General features: G+C 47.7%; 1 protein-coding gene across 1 annotated transcript in view; it reads left to right on the top strand.

Annotated features, from left to right (window-relative positions):
* The window catches only part of LOC147666031 (uncharacterized), a 161,268-nt gene that overhangs the window by 102,268 nt on the left and 34,794 nt on the right, over positions 1–24,206 (top strand). The window contains exon 2 of the mRNA XM_086949307.1: positions 2,335–3,026. Coding sequence (XP_086805433.1) covers positions 2,335–3,026 — 692 coding nt within the window. The remainder of the gene's footprint in view (positions 1–2,334; positions 3,027–24,206) is intronic.

The raw sequence follows: 24,206 nt of genomic DNA, 5'->3' as shown, positions 1-24,206 counted from the left end.
ATCGATTAGAACCCAAGAATACTTCTGCTGAACTTAAAAGATTGAGCGCAGGCTGGCACCCCCTTCGTCTCTCTTGGTGGGGCCGTCTTGACACAATCAAAATGATGCCAACTCCAATAGTTTTGTGTATCCTCTCCAACATCCACTACCTATTCCATCTAAATTCTTTCAGAGGTCAATTCTATTCTGATCTCCTTTCTACGGAATGATAAAAAATCAAGAATGGCGTTACAGAAATTAATAAAACCAAAATCTGAGGGCGGTGTCAATTCCCCCATTTCTCCAATTATCACGAGGCCTTTCAGTTACGCCAACTAACGAATTGGATTGGATTACCAATCAGACCGAGGATAAACCTCTCTGGGTAGATCTGGAGACCTCATTTATAGTTCCCTTCTCACTTCAGGAATATCTCTCCTTCACCCGCAAACGCTCTCTGCTCCCATGATTAAGCAACCCTGTAAATTACTATCTATTGCACCTCATTTAGTTGTGCATAATTTAGATACTTTTCTCAATTCTACCATCTGGCACAACAAACAAATCCTTCCTAACAGGAAACCTCTATACTGGGAGAGCTGGAGACACAAGGGTCTGCTCTGGGGTCACCAACTTTTTGATCAGGGCTCCCCTTTTCAATGTACGCAATTACAGCCCCTATATCATCTACCTTCTTCTTTTAAACCTACATTTTTGGTCTTGCGGAATGTAATACTTGATACTTACGCTAAACTCAAATCTTCCTCTTCTCCAACCCCCCCCCCTCCCCTTGGCATAATCTTCTCCGCATAACCCCCAAAGCGTCCACCATTTATTCCCATTTAATGGTCCCCCTGAGCTCCAGATAAAACTAAAGTAGAACTGTTGTGGGAATCTGATTTGGGAGTGAATTGACCTATTTCCTTTTGGAACAGAATGTGGACGAAAATCAGGAAATCATCTCGAGCCGCCCGCGCAACGCAAACACTTTTCTTTCTTTATAACAGATTATTTTTTACACTTGTATATCTAATAAAATTCACAACAGACATGGTAATACTTGCTGGACATGCTCCCGGTTAACGCTGATCTTCATATGTTATTCATCTGTCCACATCTTTTTATATTTTGGGGGCATCAAATTAACACTATTTTTCACCCCTCAATCCCCCTCTACTTCACAAATGTTTTCCCAGGCGGTCTAACACCGGACAGAGGGGGGGGAGGGGGGGCCGATCCCAAGTATTACTTATTGATTTATTAAAAGCCGAAGCTTTTCATCAGATATCAAAGAGCTGGAAACATTCCTCCAATGGTCTTATTTTGCGTGGTGGTGGCGGTGTCACAACCAGCGCCTTGAGGCAGCATTTGTCCACCCCATCTCTCTTGCAACAAAAAGACTCCACCTCTGGGGCCTTTCACACAATATCCAGACGATACTGGGAGAGAACTTCTTTCCCCGATCTCGAACAACAAGAAGCCCCCGGACCTCCCACTGCTCGGTGTACAGTGAGGCTTCATTCATCATTTCCTATAATGTCTTAAGATTGTTTCATTCACAAGTGTTGTTATCTACACGTCATGTGATCCTGCGACTACACGCGTCCTCTTCTATAATTCCGGGTATTATTTTCATGTGTAGTTGATCATTAATACTTTTTATTGAACTTTCTTGATGTGTGCATTAACAAATAATTGCTATATGAAGTATTGTTTAGAACCATATTAATATTTCTAAATAAACCTCTCCTTGAAGTTTAAAAACATTTTTTTAGAACCCAAGAATACACTTTACAAGTTGACAGCTCGACCATCGCAGCCTTTGTTGGTTTTACACCCATTAGTAGTTCTGTAAACGTCACCCCCCCCCCCCCCCTGCAGTGTAACCACACGCTCAACAACGTGTAAAAAAGAATCGAACAGATGACGTGATTGTATTAACACATTGAACCTTGAAACAAACACACTTAACACTTTGTTTTTTGCGAGGAAAAAACTAAAAACCTCTGACCCAACACGTTTCATTTCTAATAAAAAAAAGTGTGTCAAACTCTTCAAAAGAGCTAAAGAAACTAATGTTGTTTAATTATTCTCATATCAAAAGAAGGACAACGTCCACGCGCCAAAAAGCGTCTGAACATATAAATAATTCCCATCACATTATCCACCCACCCGCCTCCAACATTTCAAGCAACTAACCCGCGAAGGCTGAAGCTGCTGCTTTTAAAGGCACAAAAAAAAACACATTCCCTCAGTGCAGGAAGTGATGTCACTGAAGGCCCAGCCAATGGAAGCACGAGAAAGAGTTCAAACTGGCGCCAAACTCACCTGGCATTAATTATGCAAATGAGGCAGGTACATAGGCGGCGGCTCCGAAGCGCTCTGGTTTGATCCCTCAGTAGCGCCTCGAGTGTGTCCGTGGCAGGGACACAGCGCACGGAGCCCCACGGCGCCCAGAAGCCCAGCACGGAGCCCCACAGCGCCCAGAAGCCCAGCACGGAGCCCTCCAGAAGCCCAGCACGGAGCCCTCCAGAAGCCCAGCACGGAGCCCTCCCGAAGCCCAGCACGGAGCCCCACGGCGCCCAGAAGCCCAGCACGGAGCCCCACAGCGCCCAGAAGCCCAGCACGGAGCCCTCCTGAAGCCCAGCACGGAGCCCCACGGCGTCCAGAAGCCCTGCACGGAGCCCCACGGCGTCCTGAAGCCCTGCGCGGAGCCCCACGGCGTCCTGAAGCCCTGCGCGGAGCCTCACGGCGCCCAGAAGCCCAGCACGGAGCCCCACGGCGCCCAGAAGCCCAGCACGGAGCCCCACAGCGCCCAGAAGCCCAGCACGGAGCCCTCCTGAAGCCCAGCACGGAGCCCCACGGCGTCCAGAAGCCCTGCACGGAGCCCCACGGCGTCCTGAAGCCCTGCACGGAGCCCCACGGCGTCCTGAAGCCCTGCACGGAGCCCCACAGCGCCCAGAAGCCCAGCACGGAGCCTCACGGCGTCCTGAAGCCCTGCGCGGAGCCTCACGGCGCCCAGAAGCCCTGCACGGAGTTCTTCCATGGTGAGTAGCGCCTCCGAGGGGGTCATCAGGGCCGGAGTGGCCGGTAGATGCGTCCCCCCCCCCCCCCCCCCGACCTGGGGGTCCGTCGCGGCCCCTGAACTTTCTATAATCCTCCCGTCCATCTCCCCCCAGGGCCGGCGTCAGTCTGGTGCAGAGCGGGGGGGGGGGGGGGGGGCACACTTACAAGACTGACCCTGCCTGCGCTTCATCAGGCTCAATGTCAGGAGTCGAAATGTCGTTTTCAGGGTCTTTAGAAGTTTAATTGAGTTTTGGGGCTGGAGGTGGGCAGCAAACACGTGAACAGGGAGAGCGAGCCGAGCCCGGGCTCTGGCTCGGCTCGAAGAACCCATGGACGGTCCGAGCCCTGAAACATCACGTAACATATGATACACTTTTTAAAATGTTGATGAGACTGTTTCTTTAACACAGGAAAGCTTTGACCTAATTATGTCACAATCTAGCGCTGCACTAAGAAGCACTTGTTAAAAGTGTTAGGGCCTTATTTATGAAGGCCTTGCGCCGCCGGGGCGCCACTTTTAACATGGTAAAAAGAGACGCCCCGGCGGCGCAAGGCCTTCATAAATAAGGCCCTTAGGGGCAGATTTATGAAGGCCTTGCGCCGCCGGGGCGCCACTTTTAACATGGTAAAAAGAGACGCCCCGGCGGCGCAAGGCCTTCATAAATAAGGCCCTTAGGGGCAGATTTATGAAGGCCTTGCGCCGCCGGGGCGCCACTTTTAACATGGTAAAAAGAGACGCCCCGGCGGCGCAAGGCCTTCATAAATAAGGCCCTTAGGGGCAGATTTATGAAGGTCTTGCGCCGCCGGGGCGCCACTTATTACCATGTTAAAAGTGACGCCCCGGCGGCGCAAGGCCTTCATAAATAAGGCCCTTGGGGGCAGATTTATGAAGGCCTTGCGCCGCCGGTGCGTCACTTATTACCATGTTAAAAGTGACGCCCCGGCGGCGCAAGGCCTTCATAAATCTGCCCCTAGCATGAGCTTTTAGTCAGTCGTTCCTCGCTGGGGGCGGCGCTATCAGTGAACCAACAGGCGAGACAGGTGCCAAGTGGACCCTGTATGTGCCCAGATTATTATAGCGCAACATTAGTATTTTTAATTCACACAATAGCTTTTGTATAGGTGGTTTTCTGATTGATGGATTTGAAAAGTGCTTTCATGCGCATATATGAAGGACATCGAGTTTCGGTGAAATACAATATTTGCCCGAAGCTCCCGCAGCTTCAGTGGAGAAGCTGCGATGGATCCAGGTTTTGTGGTCATTTTGGACAAATCATCGCTGAATGGCTGTTTGTCTCCTATGTCGATGCTTTGTTTTTACCTCCTAAGGTTTCTATAGTGTGACCTCTAGCTGAGCTATCGAAGCGCTTCACATGAACAGCAGTCACATTGTACAAGGTCACATTCATGTCTTTGAGGCACTTGAGATTTGCCAGAGTGACAGGATGCTGAGCCAATCAATGACTCGAACCGAGCTCGACCAGTTCCAAAGTTGCAAGCTCTGGCTGGTATGCCACATCCTGGGTAGATGGAGGGTGGCGGGCAGAACGCACATAATAGCTCGGCCCACTGAGCCCGACACTCCAGCAGGACCTCAAGCGGGGCCAGGGCCAGGCTTCAGGCTCGAGCCAGAACCAGGGTCAGGGCCAGGCTCGAGCCAGAGCCAGGCTTCATGCTCGAGCCAGAACCAGGGTCAGGGCCAGGGCCAGGCTCGAGCCAGGGCCAGGCTTCAGGCCAGGCTCGAGCCAGGGCCAGGCTTCAGGCTCGAGCCAGAACCAGGGTCAGGGCCAGGCTTCAGGCTCGAGCCAGGGCCAGGCTTCAGGCCAGGCTCGAGCCAGGGCCAGAGCCAGGCTCGAGCCAGAGCCAGGCTTCGTACTCGAGCCAGAACCAGGGTCAGGGCCAGGCTTCAGACTCGGGCCAGGGCCAGGGCCAGGCTTCAGGCTCGAGCCAGAGCAGGCTCCAGCCTTGGCGAAGCTTTCAGCGCCCGTCTTCCTAGTGCCAGATGTCCAGGCTTCGGTGTGGTACCGGGACCTCCTTCACCTTAAGCTGCTCTTGCAGTCGGCTCGGAGTGCTGCTGCTGCTGCTGCTGCTGCTGGAGCCGAGCCTGCTGGAAGTGATGAGCTGTGCTGTGGAGTATGGGCCTCAGCTGCCGCTCTAAAGTAACTCTCCAGATGCTGTGCGCCTGTTTGAAGCAGAGATGATGCACATCTTGGGATTACAGATGTGACAAATATTGGACCCACAGTGGCCCAAACAAACCCTTGGCCCATCCAGACCAAAACTCCTAGAACCGGGCCTGGTCCGCAGCGGGGGCTGGGGGGGCCACACTTACAAGACTGACCCTGCCTGGGGGGGGGGGGGGGCGCTGCATGCTTGGGGTGGGGGCTCCATGCCTGGGGGGCCGGGGAGTCTATTCCTGGAGGGTCACACTCACTAGACTGACCCTGCCTGGGGGTCCCATACCTGGGGGGCCGGGGGGAGATGTCTCCATGCCTGGGGGGGGGGGGGGGGGGCGAGGATGTCTTCATGCCTGGGGGGGGGGGGGAGCGCGGGTGCACGCACGGAGGAAGATCACACGCAAACTAGCACCACGAATTGAACATTAGACCTAGAAAGGAAGTCCACAGAAAAAGGATTTAATTGCACAATAATGAATGAAAAAGCAACTTGCATTTCAAATGCAGTAAATGCCCGGGAGGGGGGGTGGAGGCTGCATTGTGACAAGATACTGTCTTTGAGAGAGCTCAGGGTGTGCAGGCGCCTGCTGCAGACCTCTCAGCCCCCCCTCCTCTCAGCCCCCCTCCCCCCCTGCCCCCCTCTACTGCATATACTAGTGATTAGAGTTAACTCTATATACATAGGGAAGGGATACGAATGGATATACTGTAAGAGTCACACAGGAATGGTAGAGAGTACAAAGGTCTACGCATATACTAGTGATTAGAGTTATCTCTATATACATAGGGAAGGGATACGAATGGATATACTGTAAGAGTCACACAGGAATGGTAGAGTACAAAGGTCTACGCATATACTAGTGATTAGAGTTATCTCTATATACATAGGGAAGGGATACGAATGGATATACTCTAAGAGTCACATAGGAATGGTAGAGAGTACAAAGGTCTACGCATATACTAGTGATTAGAGTTCTCTATATACATAGGGAAGGGATACGAATGGATATACTGTAAGAGTCACATAGGAATGGTAGAGAGTACAAAGGTCTACTGCACATAGGGAAGGGATACGGATAGATATACTCTAAGAGTCACACAGGAATGGTAGAGTACAAAGGTCTATGCATATACTAGTGATTAGAGTTCTCTATATACATAGGGAAGGGATACGAATGGATATACTGTAAGAGTCACATAGGAATGGTAGAGAGTACAAAGGTCTACTGCATATACTAGTGATTAGTTATCTCTATATACATAGGGAAGGGATAGACACGGATATACTCTGAGTCACATAGGAATGGTAGAGAGTACAAAGGTCTACGCATATACTAGTGATTAGTGTTATCTCTATATACATAAGGAAGGGATACAAATGGATATACTCTAAGAGTCACATAGGAATGGTAGAGAGTACAAAGGTCTACTGCATATACTAGTGATTAGAGTTATCTCTATATACATAGGGAAGGGATATGAATGGATATACTCTAAGAGTCATAGGAATGGTAGAGAGTACAAAGGTCTACGCATACACTAGTGATTAGAGTTATCTCTATATACATAGGGAAGGGATACGAATGGATATACTCTAAGAGTCACATAGGAATGGTAGAGAGTACAAAGGTCTACGCATATACTAGTGATTAGAGTTATCTCTATATACATAGGGAAGGGATACGAATGGATATACTGTAAGAGTCACACAGGAATGGTAGAGAGTACAAAGGTCTACGCATATACTAGTGATTAGAGTTCTCTATATACATAGGGAAGGGATACGAATGGATATACTGTAAGAGTCACACAGGAATGGTAGAGTACAAAGGTCTACGCATATACTAGTGATTAGAGTTATCTCTATATACATAGGGAAGGGATACGAATGGATATACTGTAAGAGTCACATAGGAATGGAAGAGAGTACAAAGGTCTACGCATACACTAGTGATTAGAGTTATCTCTATATACATAGGGAAGGGATACGAATGGATATACTGTAAGAGTCACACAGGAATGGTAGAGTACAAAGGTCTACGCATATACTAGTGATTAGAGTTCTCTATATACATAGGGAAGGGATACGAATGGATATACTGTAAGAGTCACATAGGAATGGTAGAGAGTACAAAGGTCTACGCATATACTAGTGATTAGAGTTATCTCTATAAACATAGGGAAGGGATACAAATGGATATACTCTAAGAGTCACATAGGAATGGTAGAGAGTACAAAGGTCTACGCATATACTAGTGATTAGAGTTATCTCTATATACATAGGGAAGGGATACGAATGGATATACTCTAAGAGTCACATAGGAATGGTAGAGAGTACAAAGGTCTACGCATATACTAGTGATTAGTGTTATCTCTATATACATAAGGAAGGGATACGAATGGATATACTCTAAGAGTCACATAGGAATGGTAGAGAGTACAAAGGTCTACGCATATACTAGTGATTAGTGTTATCTCTATATACATAGGGAAGGGATACCAATGGATATACTCTAAGAGTCACATAGGAATGGTAGAGAGTACAAAGGTCTACGCATATACTAGTGATTAGAGTTATCTCTATATACATAGGGAAGGGATACGAATGGATATACTGTAAGAGTCACACAGGAATGGTAGAGAGTACAAAGGTCTACGCATATACTAGTGATTAGAGTTCTCTATATACATAGGGAAGGGATACGAATGGATATACTGTAAGAGTCACACAGGAATGGTAGAGTACAAAGGTCTACGCAATACTAGTGATTAGAGTTATCTCTATATACATAGAGAAGGGATACGAATGGATATACTCTAAGAGTCACATAGGAATGGTAGAGAGTACAAAGGTCTGCATATACTAGTGATTAGAGTTATCTCTATATACATATGGAAGGGATATGAATGGATATACTCTAAGAGTCATAGGAATGGTAGAGAGTACAAAGGTCTACGCATATACTAGTGATTAGAGTTATCTCTATATACATAGAGAAGGGATACAAATGGATATACTGTAAGAGTCACATAGGAATGGTAGAGAGTACAAAGGTCTACGCATACACTAGTGATTAGAGTTATCTCTATATACATAGGGAAGGGATACGAATGGATATACTCTAAGAGTCACACAGGAATGGTAGAGTACAAAGGTCTACGCATATACTAGTGATTAGAGTTATCTCTATGTACATAGGGAAGGGATACGAATGGATATTCTGTAAGAGTCACACAGGAATGGTAGAGAGTACAAAGGTCTACGCATATACTAGTGATTAGAGTTATCTCTATATACATAGGGAAGGGATACGAATGGATATACTGTAAGCGTCACACAGGAATGGTAGAGTACAAAGGTCTACGCATATACTAGTGATTAGAGTTATCTCTATATACATAGGGAAGGGATACGAATGGATATACTGTAAGAGTCACATAGGAATGGTAGAGAGTACAAAGGTCTACGCATACACTAGTGATTAGAGTTATCTCTATATACATAGGGAAGGGATACGAATGGATATACTCTAAGAGTCACACAGGAATGGTCGAGTACAAAGGTCTACGCATATACTAGTGATTAGAGTTTTCTCTATATACATAGGGAAGGGATACGAATGGATATACTGTAAGAGTCACACAGGAATGGTAGAGAGTACAAAGGTCTACGCATATACTAGTGATTAGAGTTATCTATATATACATAGGGAAGGGATACGAATGGATATACTGTAAACGTCACACAGGAATGGTAGAGTACAAAGGTCTACGCATATACTAGTGATTAGAGTTATCTCTATATACATAGGGAAGGGATACGAATGGATATACTGTAAGAGTCACATAGGAATGGAAGAGAGTACAAAGGTCTACGCATACACTAGTGATTAGAGTTATCTCTATATACATAGGGAAGGGATACGAATGGATATACTGTAAGAGTCACACAGGAATGGTAGAGTACAAAGGTCTACGCATATACTAGTGATTAGAGTTATCTCTATATACATAGGGAAAGGGATACGAATGGATATACTGTAAGAGTCACACAGGAATGGTAGAGTACAAAGGTCTACGCATATACTAGTGATTAGAGTTATCTCTATATACATAGGGAAGGGATACGAATGTATATACTGTAAGAGTCACACAGGAATGGTAGAGTACAAAGGTCTACGCATATACTAGTGATTAGAGTTATCTCTATATACATAGGGAAGGGATACAAATGGATATACTCTAAGAGTCACATAGGAATGGTAGAGAGTACAAAGGTCTACGCATATACTAGTGATTAGAGTTATCTCTATATACATAGGGAAGGGATACAAATGGATATACGCTAAGAGTCACATAGGAATGGTAGAGAGTACAAAGGTCTACGCATACACTAGTGATTAGAGTTATCTCTCTAAACATAAGGAAGGGATACGAGTTCCTTCGTTATGAAACGGGCTGGGTCCCATGTTATGTTATGGTATGGCCAGTCCAGGCCAGTTTCTGAGTGTGAGAGCCTGAGGAGCGCTTTGCAGGGGGGCGATTGAAGTTTTGTTCCACTGTCCTGGCCACTGCACCCCCCCCCACATCATCCCCTCCCTGGAGTTCCACCTGGCCACAACAACAAGTCGTGACCCACTGACCCCACCAGACCCGATGGATGAGTGACGTCACCAGAGAGGCCCTGTGATGATCAAGGGGGCACAATTATACAGGCAAACCACTGCCAAAACACTTGTATGTCTTTAGCTAAGGGGGAGGGGGGGCACTGACTGTCAGGACTGGACCAATACGGCAATACCACTAAAGTTAACACTAAGCACTGCATACACAGAGTCATTATCTGGGCATTATAAATAAATACTACTGTCTGTAAAAACACACACTTGCTGCGCAATTGCTGTCGGACTCGGTCGGGTTCGAAGTTAAATACTGACTAGAACATGACCGTTGTTGGCCCGCCCCCTCCTGCTAGCCTCGCCCACACTAGTGGTCCTCTAGTGCCGTCAATCCAGTGGTAGCGCGGCCGCAACCAATGGCGGCCCTGGGAGGACATTTGGCCAGCCCTCGCCGTAGCAGTGACGCGTTACGCGCTCGCCGCCCGCCCCGCGCCCCCTACGCGCGCCCCTCGTCGTCGTGCGTCACGGCCAGGGGCAGCGGGAACAACTGGAAAAGAGATGAATTCAGGTGAGGAAAGAATAAAGACCCGGCCTAGAGTCAGGACCCTCCTGGGGTCTGATGGATCGTGGTATTACTTCCTGCAGGATATTGTCAGGATGGAGACCTTACACATTGACACAGACCTTGTCGGCGGGAGCTTGTTGGATGGAGTTGGGTTTTGGGCTCTCTGGCTCAGCTCATTGGCTGCTTTTGGGCTCTCTGGCTCAGCTCATTGGCTGCTTTTGGGCTCTCTGGCTCAGCCCATTGGCTGCTTTTGGGCTCTCTGGCTCAGCTCATTGGCTGCTTTTGGGCTCTCTGGCTCAGCTCATTGGCTGCTTTTGGGCTCTCTGGCTCAGCTCATTGGCTGCTTTTGGGCTCTCTGGCTCAGCTCATTGACTGCTTTTGGGCTCTCTGGCTCAGCTCATTGGCTGCTTTTGGGCTCTCTGGCTCAGCTCATTGGCTGCTTTTGGGCTCTCTGGCTCAGCTCATTGGCTGCTTTTGGGCTCTCTGGCTCAGCTCATTGGCTGCTTGCAGTTTTTGGTCTGTGCCATCTATGGGTACTCCTCTGCCAGGATATTAAGGAGGCCACGAGCGGTCAGTGTGTACTTCCTGCCTGTCCCATCATGGACATCTGATCGCCAGAGACGCGGCCAGCCTGTACTTCCTGCCTGTCCCATCATGGACATCTGATCTCCAGACATTGCCTCCATGGTGGCGAGAAGCGGCCCCGTGTGCTGCCGGTACTCGGCTTCAGCTACTATTTCCAGGCCATGGATCCATCCTCGCCTCATCTCCTTTATCCTTCGAGGGGGCTTCTTGGGACCACCTCAGGCACGGGCAGTTTCATTGGGTTTAGGGAAGGTTTAGTCTCAAAGAGGAACTTGTCCTTCACTGGTGAACTAGAAAGAGCTCGAACTGATCTCGGTTCTGTCCATCTGTTGGTTCATTTGCTTCTGCGCTTGACATGTTTGCTTTTGTTTCCAGGAACTCCATCACTGTATGATCCTGCATTACAAGACACTTAAGCTGACCTTTGCTGTTAGTTGGGTCGGATCTTGAGCTAAAAAAATACCAATGACTAAGGATAAAGAGGTTCAAAGCTGAACATAACTTGATGATGTGTTGGCTTTATGCCCTTCCGCTTGTGCTATACATGTGCTTGTGTCCAAGTTAGGGGCATCATGTGCGTTGTTTAAGGCTTGGATGTCTGCCCCCAATATAGTTCCGACTTGTGAAGGCCTTGGGCGCATTTACTCTGCTATAGGACCGACTGGGCTCTGAGCTGTGTGTTTCTGAATTTGAAAGTTCGTTATTTTGTGACCTTCTTTTGGTGCAGTTATATTCCTGTCTTTTTTAGGTTCCTACTTTATTTTTGCTGTTCCTAATTCTATTAATACTAATTCCGGTAAATATGCGCCCAGCTGCATTGGTGAATGCAGGGTGTGGAAATAACACTGATCGTATTGGGCCATTAGTATGAGGTCTTATGGTTTGCTCAATCTGTATTAGCATATGAAACCATCATGCAAAACCAGATCCAACACCAGGGAGTAACAATATGAATGGCAGTGTCTCACACAGGAACATACAAAGGGGTTTCTTTTGGTGGTCCTCAGTTGTTTACTGTACATGTAGATACGTGGCTCTTTTTTAACATTATTATTTCTATTGCTTGTTTTAGTTAACGTGAACCACCATCATGGATCAACCTTTTATTTGACTAATTTTATTTGCCAGTCCATTTTATACTGCGGATTTTTCTTGTTACCTCACTTAGTTATTTCAATTGAAGACCCAGCAAGAAAATACCAGGTAGAGAAGGGCTTAGAGTGATGGAGTTCTGTGCATTGTAATTTTGAAATACTTTAGCTGGAGTTAATCCTTGGCAAAGGGAGCTCTAAGTATTACTAATAGTACAGGCTTTGTGTGCTGGGTTGGTTCTGAATGCTAGGTGTAATGTTTTCATAATTTTATTGTAATCATGAGTCCGCCGCCACAGACATTTGCACCAGTTTTAGTCCTTTTAGAGTGTCTCTTGTGTTAAGTCTATGCATAAAGATACGCATCTTTTATAACTACTTGTGTGGTGTCCTTTGTAGTGTCCTTCACTGTGTATGATCATAAATGCTTCACACGCTGCCTCTGAGATAAGCTTAGCTGCTCGTGCTACGTTACCACAGGGTTGAGCAGGTGTTATCAAAGGCTGTAGCCCCCTTACTCTGACTTAGGAAGAATGGTCCCCACTTGGACAATGGCCAGCCACTGCCAACTAGAGACCCCCATTTCCAACAAACAACCATTCCGATTTTGAGAAGAGTAAACATCTCAATGCCCATTAGATTCCCCCATGTTAGACTAATGTTCTGATTTGTTACCTTTGCCTCAAATTGTAAAGCGCTCTGATATCCTTCGGGTTCAATTTCACGCTATATAAAACTTTATAAATAACTAAATGTAACTTTCATGATCGAGGTAACTGTTAGCAGCAATACTACGTGTCTCTCCTCGGAGACTCTGACATCTTTCCGGTGCTCACCGTATTTACCCGTACATATATAACTGACCGAATCCGATATTCTGATCCGAAGTGTTAAAGATGTCAAATCATCCCTCACACACCAGGCACCAGATTGTTGTCCTCGCACTCGCATAATGATGCAATTGATGTGCACGTGCACCGTAGGAACCTGTGGTTCACATCAATTGCATAGTTATGCCGCATTAAATATACGAGTGCGACCGGCTATACTCATCATCTGGGGATTCATTTGCTTTCCCTTTCTGCAGGTAAGTGCACCTCCTTCAAAACCCTAACTCCTCGTCCTATCATTCCTCTTAGTATTGTAAATTGCTCCTCATCTCTTACCTGTTTTTGTATAGTTACAAATCGTTAAAAATGTTGTAATCTGCTATATTTCAATGCTGTTGATTGTTTGCTGATTTTTGGTTCCTGTGACTGCAATTATTTTATACTCATGTAAAGCGCTCTGATACTTCTGGTCCAGCCAGCGCTATATAAAACCTCAAAGAGAAATAAATAAATAATAAAAGTTCAATTACCAGACAATCAGGCAGGTACCAACCTCTTTAGGGAGGACTGACTGGTGCAGCCGCACCTGGTGCTGACCTGGGGGGCGTTGTGTGAAGAAATAACTTCTGGGTTTAATAGCACCTGCTGCAAAGTACCTTGTGGGTAGTGTGTCCAGCAGTTTTCAGGCAACAATAAAAATGGCAAGTTAACTCTGGTGGTTAATGTTCCTGCTAGAGAGATCAGAGTTTGGGCTAGTGGCTAGTGACAGTTTTGACTCCACATAAAGTAGCACAAAGGGTTAATAAGTCTGCTGCAAAGAACATGTACCATGCAAATCACATAACTGTATTTTATGTGCGTAGCTCAGTGGGTTACTGCTTTTGCCACAGACATGTTTTTGTAACCAGCAGTTCCTAATATAACGCAATGACCAATAAACTGTCATCAAAGAGCTGCAGGCAAACTGCATGCTATAGGTTAGAACATTATTTTTTCCCCAGTTTCTCATTATCCAAATGCTGCTAAAAAATGTTTGTTTGGGTAGAAATATATTCTTAATATTAAAGCCAACCCCAACCACTGAGGTACCTTTTTAATCCTGAGTTTGTGCTTCTCCAGAATTCATTCTTAAAATGTACTGCCTACCAGTGTGGGTGATAAGTGATTTCTACACCCTGCAATTCACATTGTCTTATGTATTATTTCATAAAGACTGATTTTACACACATATAATTAATTGTCTCCATATGTAATGGGTGTGTGTTGTAAAGTGCTCACACAACCTACACTGCCTGGTAAGAGTAGCGCTATGAAAAACAAATGAAATGCCTATGAGAATGGCTATGCAGAGAAGAAGGGCACTGTTGGAGGGTGTTGGCAAGGGATTCCTCGGAGAAGGAGATGATGGGGAGTGCCAAAAAAGACTGTTGCCCCTGGCGCCACCAGCGCTAAAGCCGGCTCTGCCTTCTTCATGTCAGAGTTTACTATTTGTACTCCTTTTCAAAGGGGTTAAAGACTGGGCCCCTGCACTTTAAACCCTTGACCCACGCAGGTGCTTATTTACATGTCACGACTAGTGCAAGCCCTGTCCATAAAGCAGGGTACAGTGTATTTAAACGGTTTGGCATATACTTTTAAGTTTTATATGCCCCAGAATAGGTGAGATTCAATTGCTACCCTTGTTCTGTGTGTGATTCTAGAATGTTTCACAATCCCATGACTTTAGTGATGTACAGGCAACATTGCAGGCAGCACCCACACTCTGAAAAGTGTCCCAGTGCCACTTGTCTGGGTGCCTTTGTGTGAATTTTTCATTCTTTCTGGCCAGGGGCCGTGTTAGACATTTCCATGCTTTCTGGTAACTTATGTGTGACGTTTCCATGCTTTCTGGCCGGGGTGCCTATGTTTGATATTTCCATGCTTACTGGTCTGGGTGCATATGTGTAACGTTTCCATGTTTTCTGGCCCGGTGTGACCAGGCCTGGGTGTGATGTTTCCAGTACTTCTGGCCTCTGTGCCCTAGGTGCTAGTTATAAGATGCTCTTGTGTGACATTGCCACAGTTTCTGCCCTCAGGATATAAAAATCATGTAATGTTTGCACATTGTCTTGAACATTTTATCCTCTGAACCTTTGCACAGTTGTTTGAAGTTAAGTGTTTTTTTAAATGTCTTTATACTATTTTATATTAATAATACATTTTGTGCTCGACATTTCATTTTTTAGCGTTCTCTGTAGGAATGTCTGTGATTTATGACTGGGTATCCTGGTGCTCCATAAGGTGATCATTTAGTATGCTTTAAAAGTTAATACAATCTAATATGTAATGAAAAATGTGTGAAAATTCATTGTTTTGGCCTTTCTGTCCCCAACATTTTCTTGGGGGCGAAAACCCCCCAGACTCCCCCTAGTAGTGGTTGCTCACTGCGCTTGCTCGCTACACACCATATGGGGGCTGGTCTCACTTTTACTTTGTTCTCTCTGATTCACTCCTTGTGTCTATTTTTGGTGCTCTCTGTAAGAATGTCTCTGGGTACGTATGACTGGGTGGGTAACCTGGTGCTCTTTAAGGTCATCACCTACTATTTACTGTGCTTTAAAAGTTGATACAATTAAATATGTAATTAAAAATGTGCTGTAAAATGCACCATTTTGGTGGGTTTTTTCCCAAAATTTCCCCCCCAAATTCCCTAGTAGTAATCAAGCTCGCTCGCACGCAACGCGCCGGACAGGCTGGTCTGACAATTTGCCAGGGCTGCTTTGAGTTCCCAGTCCGGCCCTGATCCAAGCTTTCAGGGCCTTGTAGTAATCCTCCTTGTTCTTGCACCCTGTACGTGGAACCTTGAATTTTTTGCAAAAGAACGTCAGTTCTTTTTTTGTGTAGTCATCCAACTTTGACGCATCCCATTCTATCTCCAACACCTCAGAGGCTACAGATATTGCCCTCTCCACGCTGTTTGTGCCAGGCATGGCTTCAAACAAAAGGGATCTTCTTCCAGCAAAGAAAAAAATTAAAAAGTCTGTGGCTAAGTTACTGGATTGTATCACTATGCAATGGTCAATAATCACTGCATGGACACTGCAAATGTAAATTCGTGATCCTTACCGCTGCGCCCAATGTTAGAATTGGGGCTCTCTGGTTGGCACAGGTATGTACTTGCGACAAGCAGGGACCCTCTTCTCTAAGTCAGGGCGAAGGATTACCCTCTAAAAATAACCCCTGCTTACCCTCTAGGTAGTGTGGCACAAGCAGTCAAGGCTAATCTTTAGAGCACATAGGGTTAAACATTTGCAGTATCACACACAATAACCACCAACCCACCACACAATGACACCAGACTGTATTCTTGTAAAAATATATCTCCTTTACATAGCTTTAAAGCAGGCTTGTAAATACAGTCTTTGTACAGTTCAAAATGTTTCCAGTTGCTTGTTCAGGTTGCCACAGTTCTTGTTCAGCTTTAAAAATAGTTCTTACACTTCAAAAGGGGTGCCACAGTTCTTGAAGGCAATCTTTGGGGCCTTCTACCCAGTTCCAGGAGAGTACATTGCTCCCTAGCGCTTCTGTGCGCTTCTTTCGGTTCCTAATTCAAGGCCCAATCAACCCTCGCGCCTTTCACGTGAGCAGGTGTGCGCGGCGTACACTACAATGGCCGGAATGAGAAGTACCGGCCTCCCAGCCACAAGCGCACAATTCTCAGTGCACACTCCAGGCTTGATCAACTTAACTAGGATGATGAGCACAGAGTCTGGAAACTTCAAAAAGCGGACAGTCAAGTGTGGCAATCTTTTAGAAGTGGCCGCTCAAGGACTTGGCAATGGTTTGCAGCGTACCGACTCCCTTTGGGAGAGTTAGTGCACCTCGTAGGGCTGAGAGGTGTCCCGTAATACCACCGGCAAAAGGGCCTTGCGAACTCTCGCGTGTGTCGTGTGTCACGCGTAACGCGCGGTGAGAGTACGAGGCGTTCGGGTGGCTGTACGACTCGAACTGAGCTGCGGGATGGCTTCACAGAGTCTCACAGTTCAGAGCGCACAAAGCGGGGGGCCAACAGGGGACGAGGGGTGCGCGCCTCGTGGACTCCGTGTCCAGAGGGCGGCGGACCTCAATAGCAAAACAGTACCCTAGAGTACTTGAGAGGGGGGTTCCGGGGCGGACAATGCCGGGGTCGATTCCAGGTCCCACGTCGCGGTGTCTTCCTCTGTAGATTCGAGCTACGGCTCGGCTCAGGAGGGCAGCGTTGCATTGAGGGTCAGGTCTTTCGGCGAAGGGCTCCTGGTCTGGCAAGAGGGGGCAGGGCCCCGGGCAGCAGTGTGAGACGCGAACAAAGCCTCTCTACGCTCAGCGTGTATTCCTTCTCTCCCCGTGCCGCTGCAGTTTACGAACGGTTGCGCTGGGGCTTCAGGGCAACTTCTTCTTCTGTGGAGTTCTGCAGTTAGGCAGGCGACAGGTACGTTGCTTGGGGCAGCGAGGCTGGTCTTTGCGATGTCAGCTGGGGCCCGCCCGGCAGCTTCTCTTTCCAGGAGGAGTAGCGCCCACTGTTCCTGGGGCACAGTTCAGGGGGCAAGTTCCACAGCAAGCCCTTGGAGATTGTCTAATGCACAAGTAGTTCAAAAAGTCTTAGTCTTTTCCTTCCTCTCTCCTTCTGCAGCAAGGCACCCACCACAGGCCAGTCTCTCAGGATTAGAGACAATACTTCTCCATGCAGCTTTTTCCAGGCCCTTCTCTTCAGGCAGAGTTTCTTCTTGGCGTCAACAGGATCGGATTTACAAGGAGCAGGGCTCCTACTTTTATACAGCATTTTCTTTGTTCTTACAGGCCAGGGGGGCCTCTGCATAACTTCTTTCAGTCTCTGAGCACTTTGTTGGGTGTACTCTGGTGTCTTCATTCAGTGTGAGGGCAGGCACATCAGACGCTCCACAGGAGGTGGAGCCAGCATTGTGTGGACAGGGGCAGCCAGGAGTACCTTGTTGACAGTGCTTCTCCCTCCCTGGGCCAGGTGTCGGCTGAGTCATCAGTCACTCCCCAGGGGGCGGAGCCAGCATTGTGGTGGCAGAGCACAGCCCTATTCAGAGTCCACGGGCACTCCCACCTCCCACTAAGGTGTAATCCTGGCATTCACCACCTGTCATCCCCCAGCCCTGTCACTCACATATCCCAGACAGTCAGATACACATCCAAGCAGAGGCAGGCTGAAATGGTTAGGCAAGCAAATGCTAACACGAACTTTCTAAAAGTAGCATTTGCAAACACAGGATATTAAAATAAACTTTACTAAAAGAAGTATATTATTCTGAGTTCAGGCATATTAAACTTGACTTTCTACCATGTTCCCTGGGCCTGCTGGGATTATAGAGTGTAATAATTCCAGCAGCCCATCTCGGCCTAAGAGAACAGGTAGCCTTACAATAGTGAAATACGAATTTGGCAGTAATTCACTATAAGGACATGCCATACACATCAGGGCTTGTCCTACCTTACACTTACAGTGCACCCTGCCCTTGGGCCTACCATAGTGGTGACTAATATGAAGTAAAGGGAAGGTTTAGGGGCTGGCAAGTGTGTGCATGACAGTACCAGACTGCACACATTTTAAAAAGGCTGCTTCTGTGGGTGGTGCAACCAGCGCTGCAGGCCCACTAGCAGTATTGGTATTTACAAGCCCTGGCACTCCTGGTGCACTTTACTGGGGACTGACAGTAAATCCAATGAGCCAATCATGGAGATCAATTACAGGTACACTTTATATTGAGAGCACTTGCACTGCTGCACGGATTGGCTGTGGCGCAGTGCCCTGAGCAGCTAACACCAGCAAAACATCTGAGGCACATCAGCAAAAAGTGGAAGGGAGACTCACGCCAAGGTGCCAGGTCTAACGCACACACAGGGGGGGGCTGCCCTCTAAGCAGTCGATACTGCAGCTGTCAATCACCGGTGTGGCACCATGGAGGCCGGGTTCAATAGTCCGGATGTGCCGGCGTAGAGTGCAGTCATGTGACGTCAGGAGGAACTAGGCAGAAGCGGCGGGGGCATCTGAGAGAGTACAGGCGAGACTTGAGTCTCTCTCATGCCATGGCCGGGCCACAAGAGGGGGCATGAATGAACTTGTGCAATGGGCATATGGCAGCTGGCGCTCGCAAAATAGACTGCCGCGAATTGTGTGATCCAGATTCGATAGACCCCACCGGCCTTCTTGGGAGCTTGCAGCATTTCAGTTATGGCAACATTATTTATAAATATGGCAGAGCTCGCATGCAGTCTTGGCTAAACTCCAAATAGCATGTGAAGCTGTTTTTTACCAATTATAATCCCTTGAATAACAAATGAAAGGACACCACACGAGGTATATATCAAATATATATGTATTTATTTCTAACACAACCCCTCTGCACTCTTTGAGGTTAGAGGTAAAAGTACATCACAAGTTACTTAATTAGCATAGGATAAGTTGCACAATTTACAGTAATGCCCTAGAGGCCTCACAAACCATATACTAAAATAGGGGTATAAGAACCACGATAAATAGTGAGCAGGCCTAGGGCCTAGAGAATCGCTGGGGCTACACTAGACAACCAAAGGATAGGAGGTAGGAGACCAACGGGAGACACATCCAGTGTCTAAACAATCGCGAGTTGCCATTGACAAATGGGAACGTAAAAGTTACAAAGTTACAGTTTTAGGGCACTTCCGGATGGACTACGACAAAACCCCTTTAGACTAGGACACTTCAAGAGTCAAGACCCACGGGAGCACCGGAGTACTCGTGTTACCTCACCCAGGGAAGCCGGGTGCATAGGTGCTTTTTGATGTCTAGTTTTGTCAATGTTTTATATGGAAATCTGCAAAGAAGTGCTGCAGGCTACCAGAGGAAAAGTGTCCAGGTGGATCGAGAAACTGAAGAACCTGAAAGCAGAGAGGGCAGAGTCTGGGTCACTAGCCAGTGACCCGGAAGGAACCAGAAAGGAACCAGGCATTGTAGAGGAGATTTCAGGTGAAGAGGTAAAGCTTGTCTCTGCAGCCACGAGGACCAGGAGGTGTTGACGATGACCAGGAGCTGGATTCGAACTGTCCCACAAAAAGTCTAGTTGACTGCGGCATCGCTATCCAGATTGGACACAACAAGCTTTGGCAAACGCAACCCATGCAGGAAGTGAATATTGGCTTCGAGTCAGACCAGCACGGTCTTGGGCGCTTCTCCTTTGGAGGAAAGCTGGAGCAAGCCTGCAGCAACCAGGCCAGTGTTGTAAATTCAATAGAAAGTCTTCAGAGGGCAAACTAGCCAGCGGGCTAGCAACTGGAAAGACGTGTCAAGCTGAAATGCAGGAGCAGCCCCACGTGACACTCGTAAAGGGGTGAGTTTGGAGCAAACTGTGATCTGGTCTGGGGCTTCTCGTACCCCAATGCACAACTTCAAGTTACCTCAGGAGTCAATGCAGTTAGCAAAATGCAGGATGTCCAGGGTGTCCGGTCCCACATCTCTCGTGTCAACCACTGGTCTCAGCTTTGCTGTGGATGTGGATCTGAGTCAGGGAAGTCTGGAAGTCCAGTTCCTGTGTCGCTGAGTCTTCGGATTCTGGCAGGAGCGTCGACAAAGCAGACCGGCAAGTTCCTGGTGGTGCCTGTTTGCACAGGGTGGTCACTCTTTGACCACAAGGGAGATGTCTTCAGTCTTCTCGTCGAAATAGAACGTCGAAGGTCCAAGAGTTCTGTATCAGTTTCATTCCAGGATAATCTAAAGTCCTGGGGGGACAGCTCCTATCTTTATACTAAACTAAAGGGCTGGATTACCTGCTAGGTCCCTCCTATGGGTGGACCTGGGAAGGGGGTGGTTACACCCCTTTCCCTTTGTCCAGTTTTGCATCAGAGCAGTGCTGGAGTGCCCCAGCAACTGGTTTGAACCGGGCTATGCATGGAGCACCTTGTGTGCCCCCGGCAATGTCTGGAAAAGCATCTTTCCATTCAACCCACCCTGCCCCAATACACTACAGGCTGTCTCGGGAGGTGCTAGCACCTCCCTCGACAGGAAACCTATTGTCCAGGCTCTTTGCTGGAGTTTCCCCCAGCAGCAGGAGGTTACTCGTGTCTATGGAAGCAGCATCCAATTTGTGATGCTGAGGCTCTGTTTAACTTTAATCGGGTAAAGCAGTAACTACACGTCTTCTCCCTCTAGAAGGGTGGAATGCTACCCCCGCCGCCAGGACTGGCGGGGTGGGGGGTAGTATTTCAAAGTGTTTGTCACCTTACACATGTTTTGATAAAGCCAAACTAAAGTTAGCATTAACCGCGAGGATTATAATGCACTTAAGAGCATATGGTATGGCTATATAATAGAACAGATCTAAGGAGATGGTTCCGAAAGCTGCAGAGGGGCTCAGCTCTTGCTATGGCACCCTCACACAAAACCAACACTCTGCCTCCAGGATTGTTAAGGCCTGCCATAGGAGTGACTTATAGGTTACTATGTGTCTATATATAAGGTAGATATAGATTTACTATATCTAAGTAAGGGGTGATTACACCACCTTACCCAAGCTGAGTGATCAGCCTGTGGTGTCAGTTTGGAGGGCCAGCCAGGGCTGGCATAATACATGCTGCAGCCCCTGGTAGGCCTTGGATACACCTATGCCCTGGGTACCTATGGTACACTATACAGGGGCTCACAAATGTGACCCAATACCCAATCTGGTATGTACCTAAAATACATGGTATCAATTTAGAGAGAGAACAGCTGGGCTGTGGGTCTGATTAGCAGGCCCACAGCCACACTAAAGTCGAAAAACCAGAAAATCACAGCAAAAGTGGGGGTGACCATAGGAAGCAGACCCTACTCCTACAATGTTCATGCCTCAAGGACACAGCGCCCAGAAGTCAGTCAGTAGTGCCTCTGAGGGGGTCATGTTTACGCCTCAGGGACACAGCGCCCAGAAGTCCATCAGTAGCGCCTCTGACGGTCAGTGTTCATGCCTCAGGGACACAGCACCCAGAAGTCCGTGAGTAGCGCCTCTTAGGGTGTCATGTTGATGCCTCAGGGACACAGCGCCCAGAAGTCTGTCAGTAGCGCCTCCGAGTGTCATGTTCATGCCCCAGAGACACAGCGCCCAGAAGTCTTTCTATAGCCTTGCTGTGTCTCATGTTGTCCCCTTCTTTAAAGAGGCCACTTCGTGGTCTCTCCCAGCTGCATCTATTGAGCTAATGAATCCTTGCACCCCCACCCCCCTACAGAGCGATGAGCTGATGTATCCTTGCACCCCACCCCCCTAGAGAGCGATGAGCTGATGTGTCCTTGCACCCCTCAGAGTGCAATGAGCTGATGTGTCCTTGCACTCCTCAGAGTGCAATGAGCTGATGTGTCCTTGCACCCCTCAGAGTGCTATGAGCTGATGTGTCCTTGCGCCCCCCCTAGTGTTCTGACATGAAGTATCCTTGCACAGCCCCCCCCCCCCCCGAGTGCTAGCATTGAACTGCCCTTTCTGACTCCTTCCTCTGTGTCTGGGCCTCGTGTGCCAAGTCCTGATGTGGCCTGTGCATGCAGGGAACGCAGGCCTGTGGCTTTGACATGCTTTCAGCTGTTCTTAAAGAGAATCTCCATTCTTGTGCTTGAATAGACCACGAATGCGGTCAAACTGAGCCAGAGAGCGTCTCGAACCGGAACAGAAAGGAGTCCCGGGCACAACACTCAGCGTGGCCACATTAGAGAATTGGCTGAAAATGTGGCCCACGTTAGCAAAGTGGGCAGTTCTGACTTGGTAAGGACAGCTGTAGAAGTGCTCTGGCAGGGATGGAAGACAGCTTGGCTTTGAGCTTGCTGCAGGTAACATCGCAATGACCTGTCCCCAGCCCTCAGACACTGCCCCCACACTGACCTGTCCCCATCCCTTTTGCACTGCCTGGTCGCAGTGACCTGTCCCCAGCCCTCCGGCACTGCCTGGTCGCCCTGTGGGCCAGTCCGACACAGACACATGAGAAACAAACCAGGTGCTTTCTTTAATGGTCGTTTGCCATCAAAGCTTCTAACCTTTGTAAAAAGAGCGAGACGGCAGCAGAGCCCCGTAAGCAATCCCAAAATTTGCCTAACTTTATTGATTTCCAGAGAAGGAACCTGGAACCAGCTGGAACAGTGCACTCCTGTCTAGAGATCTCCCATAAACCTGTGGGTCTGAGAGGGGAGCTTTCTATGGCCCTGATTACACTCAAACCCTTGATAGTTGCACTATCTGTGATACCAAAATATTGATGGCAACTCATTTGTGCAATGAACCATGCACTCCTGCATGTGTCCCAAGTGGATTTCGGCAGAGTTTGCAGGATGAAAAATGGCCGATAAATCATTTGATCAGTGGCGATGCTAAAGGAGGCAGTTGAGACCCATGCCCAGCTCTGTCAAGACTCTAACTGGGTTCCACCACCAAACACATTGAATATATCAAGGGGCAACAACACTGAAAAAACAAGCAATGGTAAATGCATTAGGTTTCGCCTGGGGGGGAAAATAATACGTTCAGAGGTGGTGGAGCAGAGTAATGAGTGCAGAGAGAATGGTCTGAGTCCTCTCTGTGCAAGAATGAAGGTTAAGTGTCGAGCGCAGAGAATGGTGTGAGTACTCTGTGCAAGAATGAAGGTTGAGAGGTGCAGAGAGAATGGTGTGAGTCCTCTCTGTGCAAGAATGAAGGTTAAGTGTCGAGCGCAGAGAATGGTGTGAGTACTCTGTGCAAGAATGAAGGTTGAGAGGTGCAGAGAGAATGGTGTGAGTCCTCTGTGCAAGAATGAAGGTTGACTGCAGAGAGCATGGTGTGAGTCCTCTCTGTGCAAGAATGAAGGTTAAGTGTCGAGCGCAGAGAATGGTGTGAGTACTCTGTGCAAGAATGAAGGTTGAGAGGTGCAGAGAGAATGGTGTGAGTCCTCTCTGTGCAAGAATGAAGGTTGAGTGCAGAGAGCATGGTGTGAGTCCTCTCTGTGCAAGAATGAAGGTTGAGTGCAGAGAGCATGGTGTGAGTCCTCTCTGTGTAAGAATGAAGGTTGAGTGCAGAGAGAATGGTGTGAGTCCTCTCTGTTCAAGAATGAAGGTTGACTGCAGAGAGCATGGTGTGAGTCCTCTCTGTGCAAGAATGAAGGTTGAGTGCAGAGAGAATGGTGTGAGTCCGCTCTGTACAAGAATGAAGGTTGAGCGCAGAGAGAATGGTGTGAGTCCTCTCTGTGCAAGAATGAAGGTTGATAAGTGTCGAGTGCAGAGAATGGTGTGAGTCCTCTCTGTGCAAGAATGAAGGTTGATAAGGGTCGAGTGCAGAGAGAATGCTGTG

The sequence above is a fragment of the Lissotriton vulgaris genome, unplaced genomic scaffold (genome assembly GCF_964263255.1).
Source record: "Lissotriton vulgaris unplaced genomic scaffold, aLisVul1.2 SCAFFOLD_303, whole genome shotgun sequence".
Lineage (NCBI taxonomy): Eukaryota > Metazoa > Chordata > Amphibia > Caudata > Salamandridae > Lissotriton > Lissotriton vulgaris.
The sequence above is the reverse complement of the archived record's forward strand: the minus strand, read 5'-3'. Positions and strand labels throughout refer to the sequence as shown.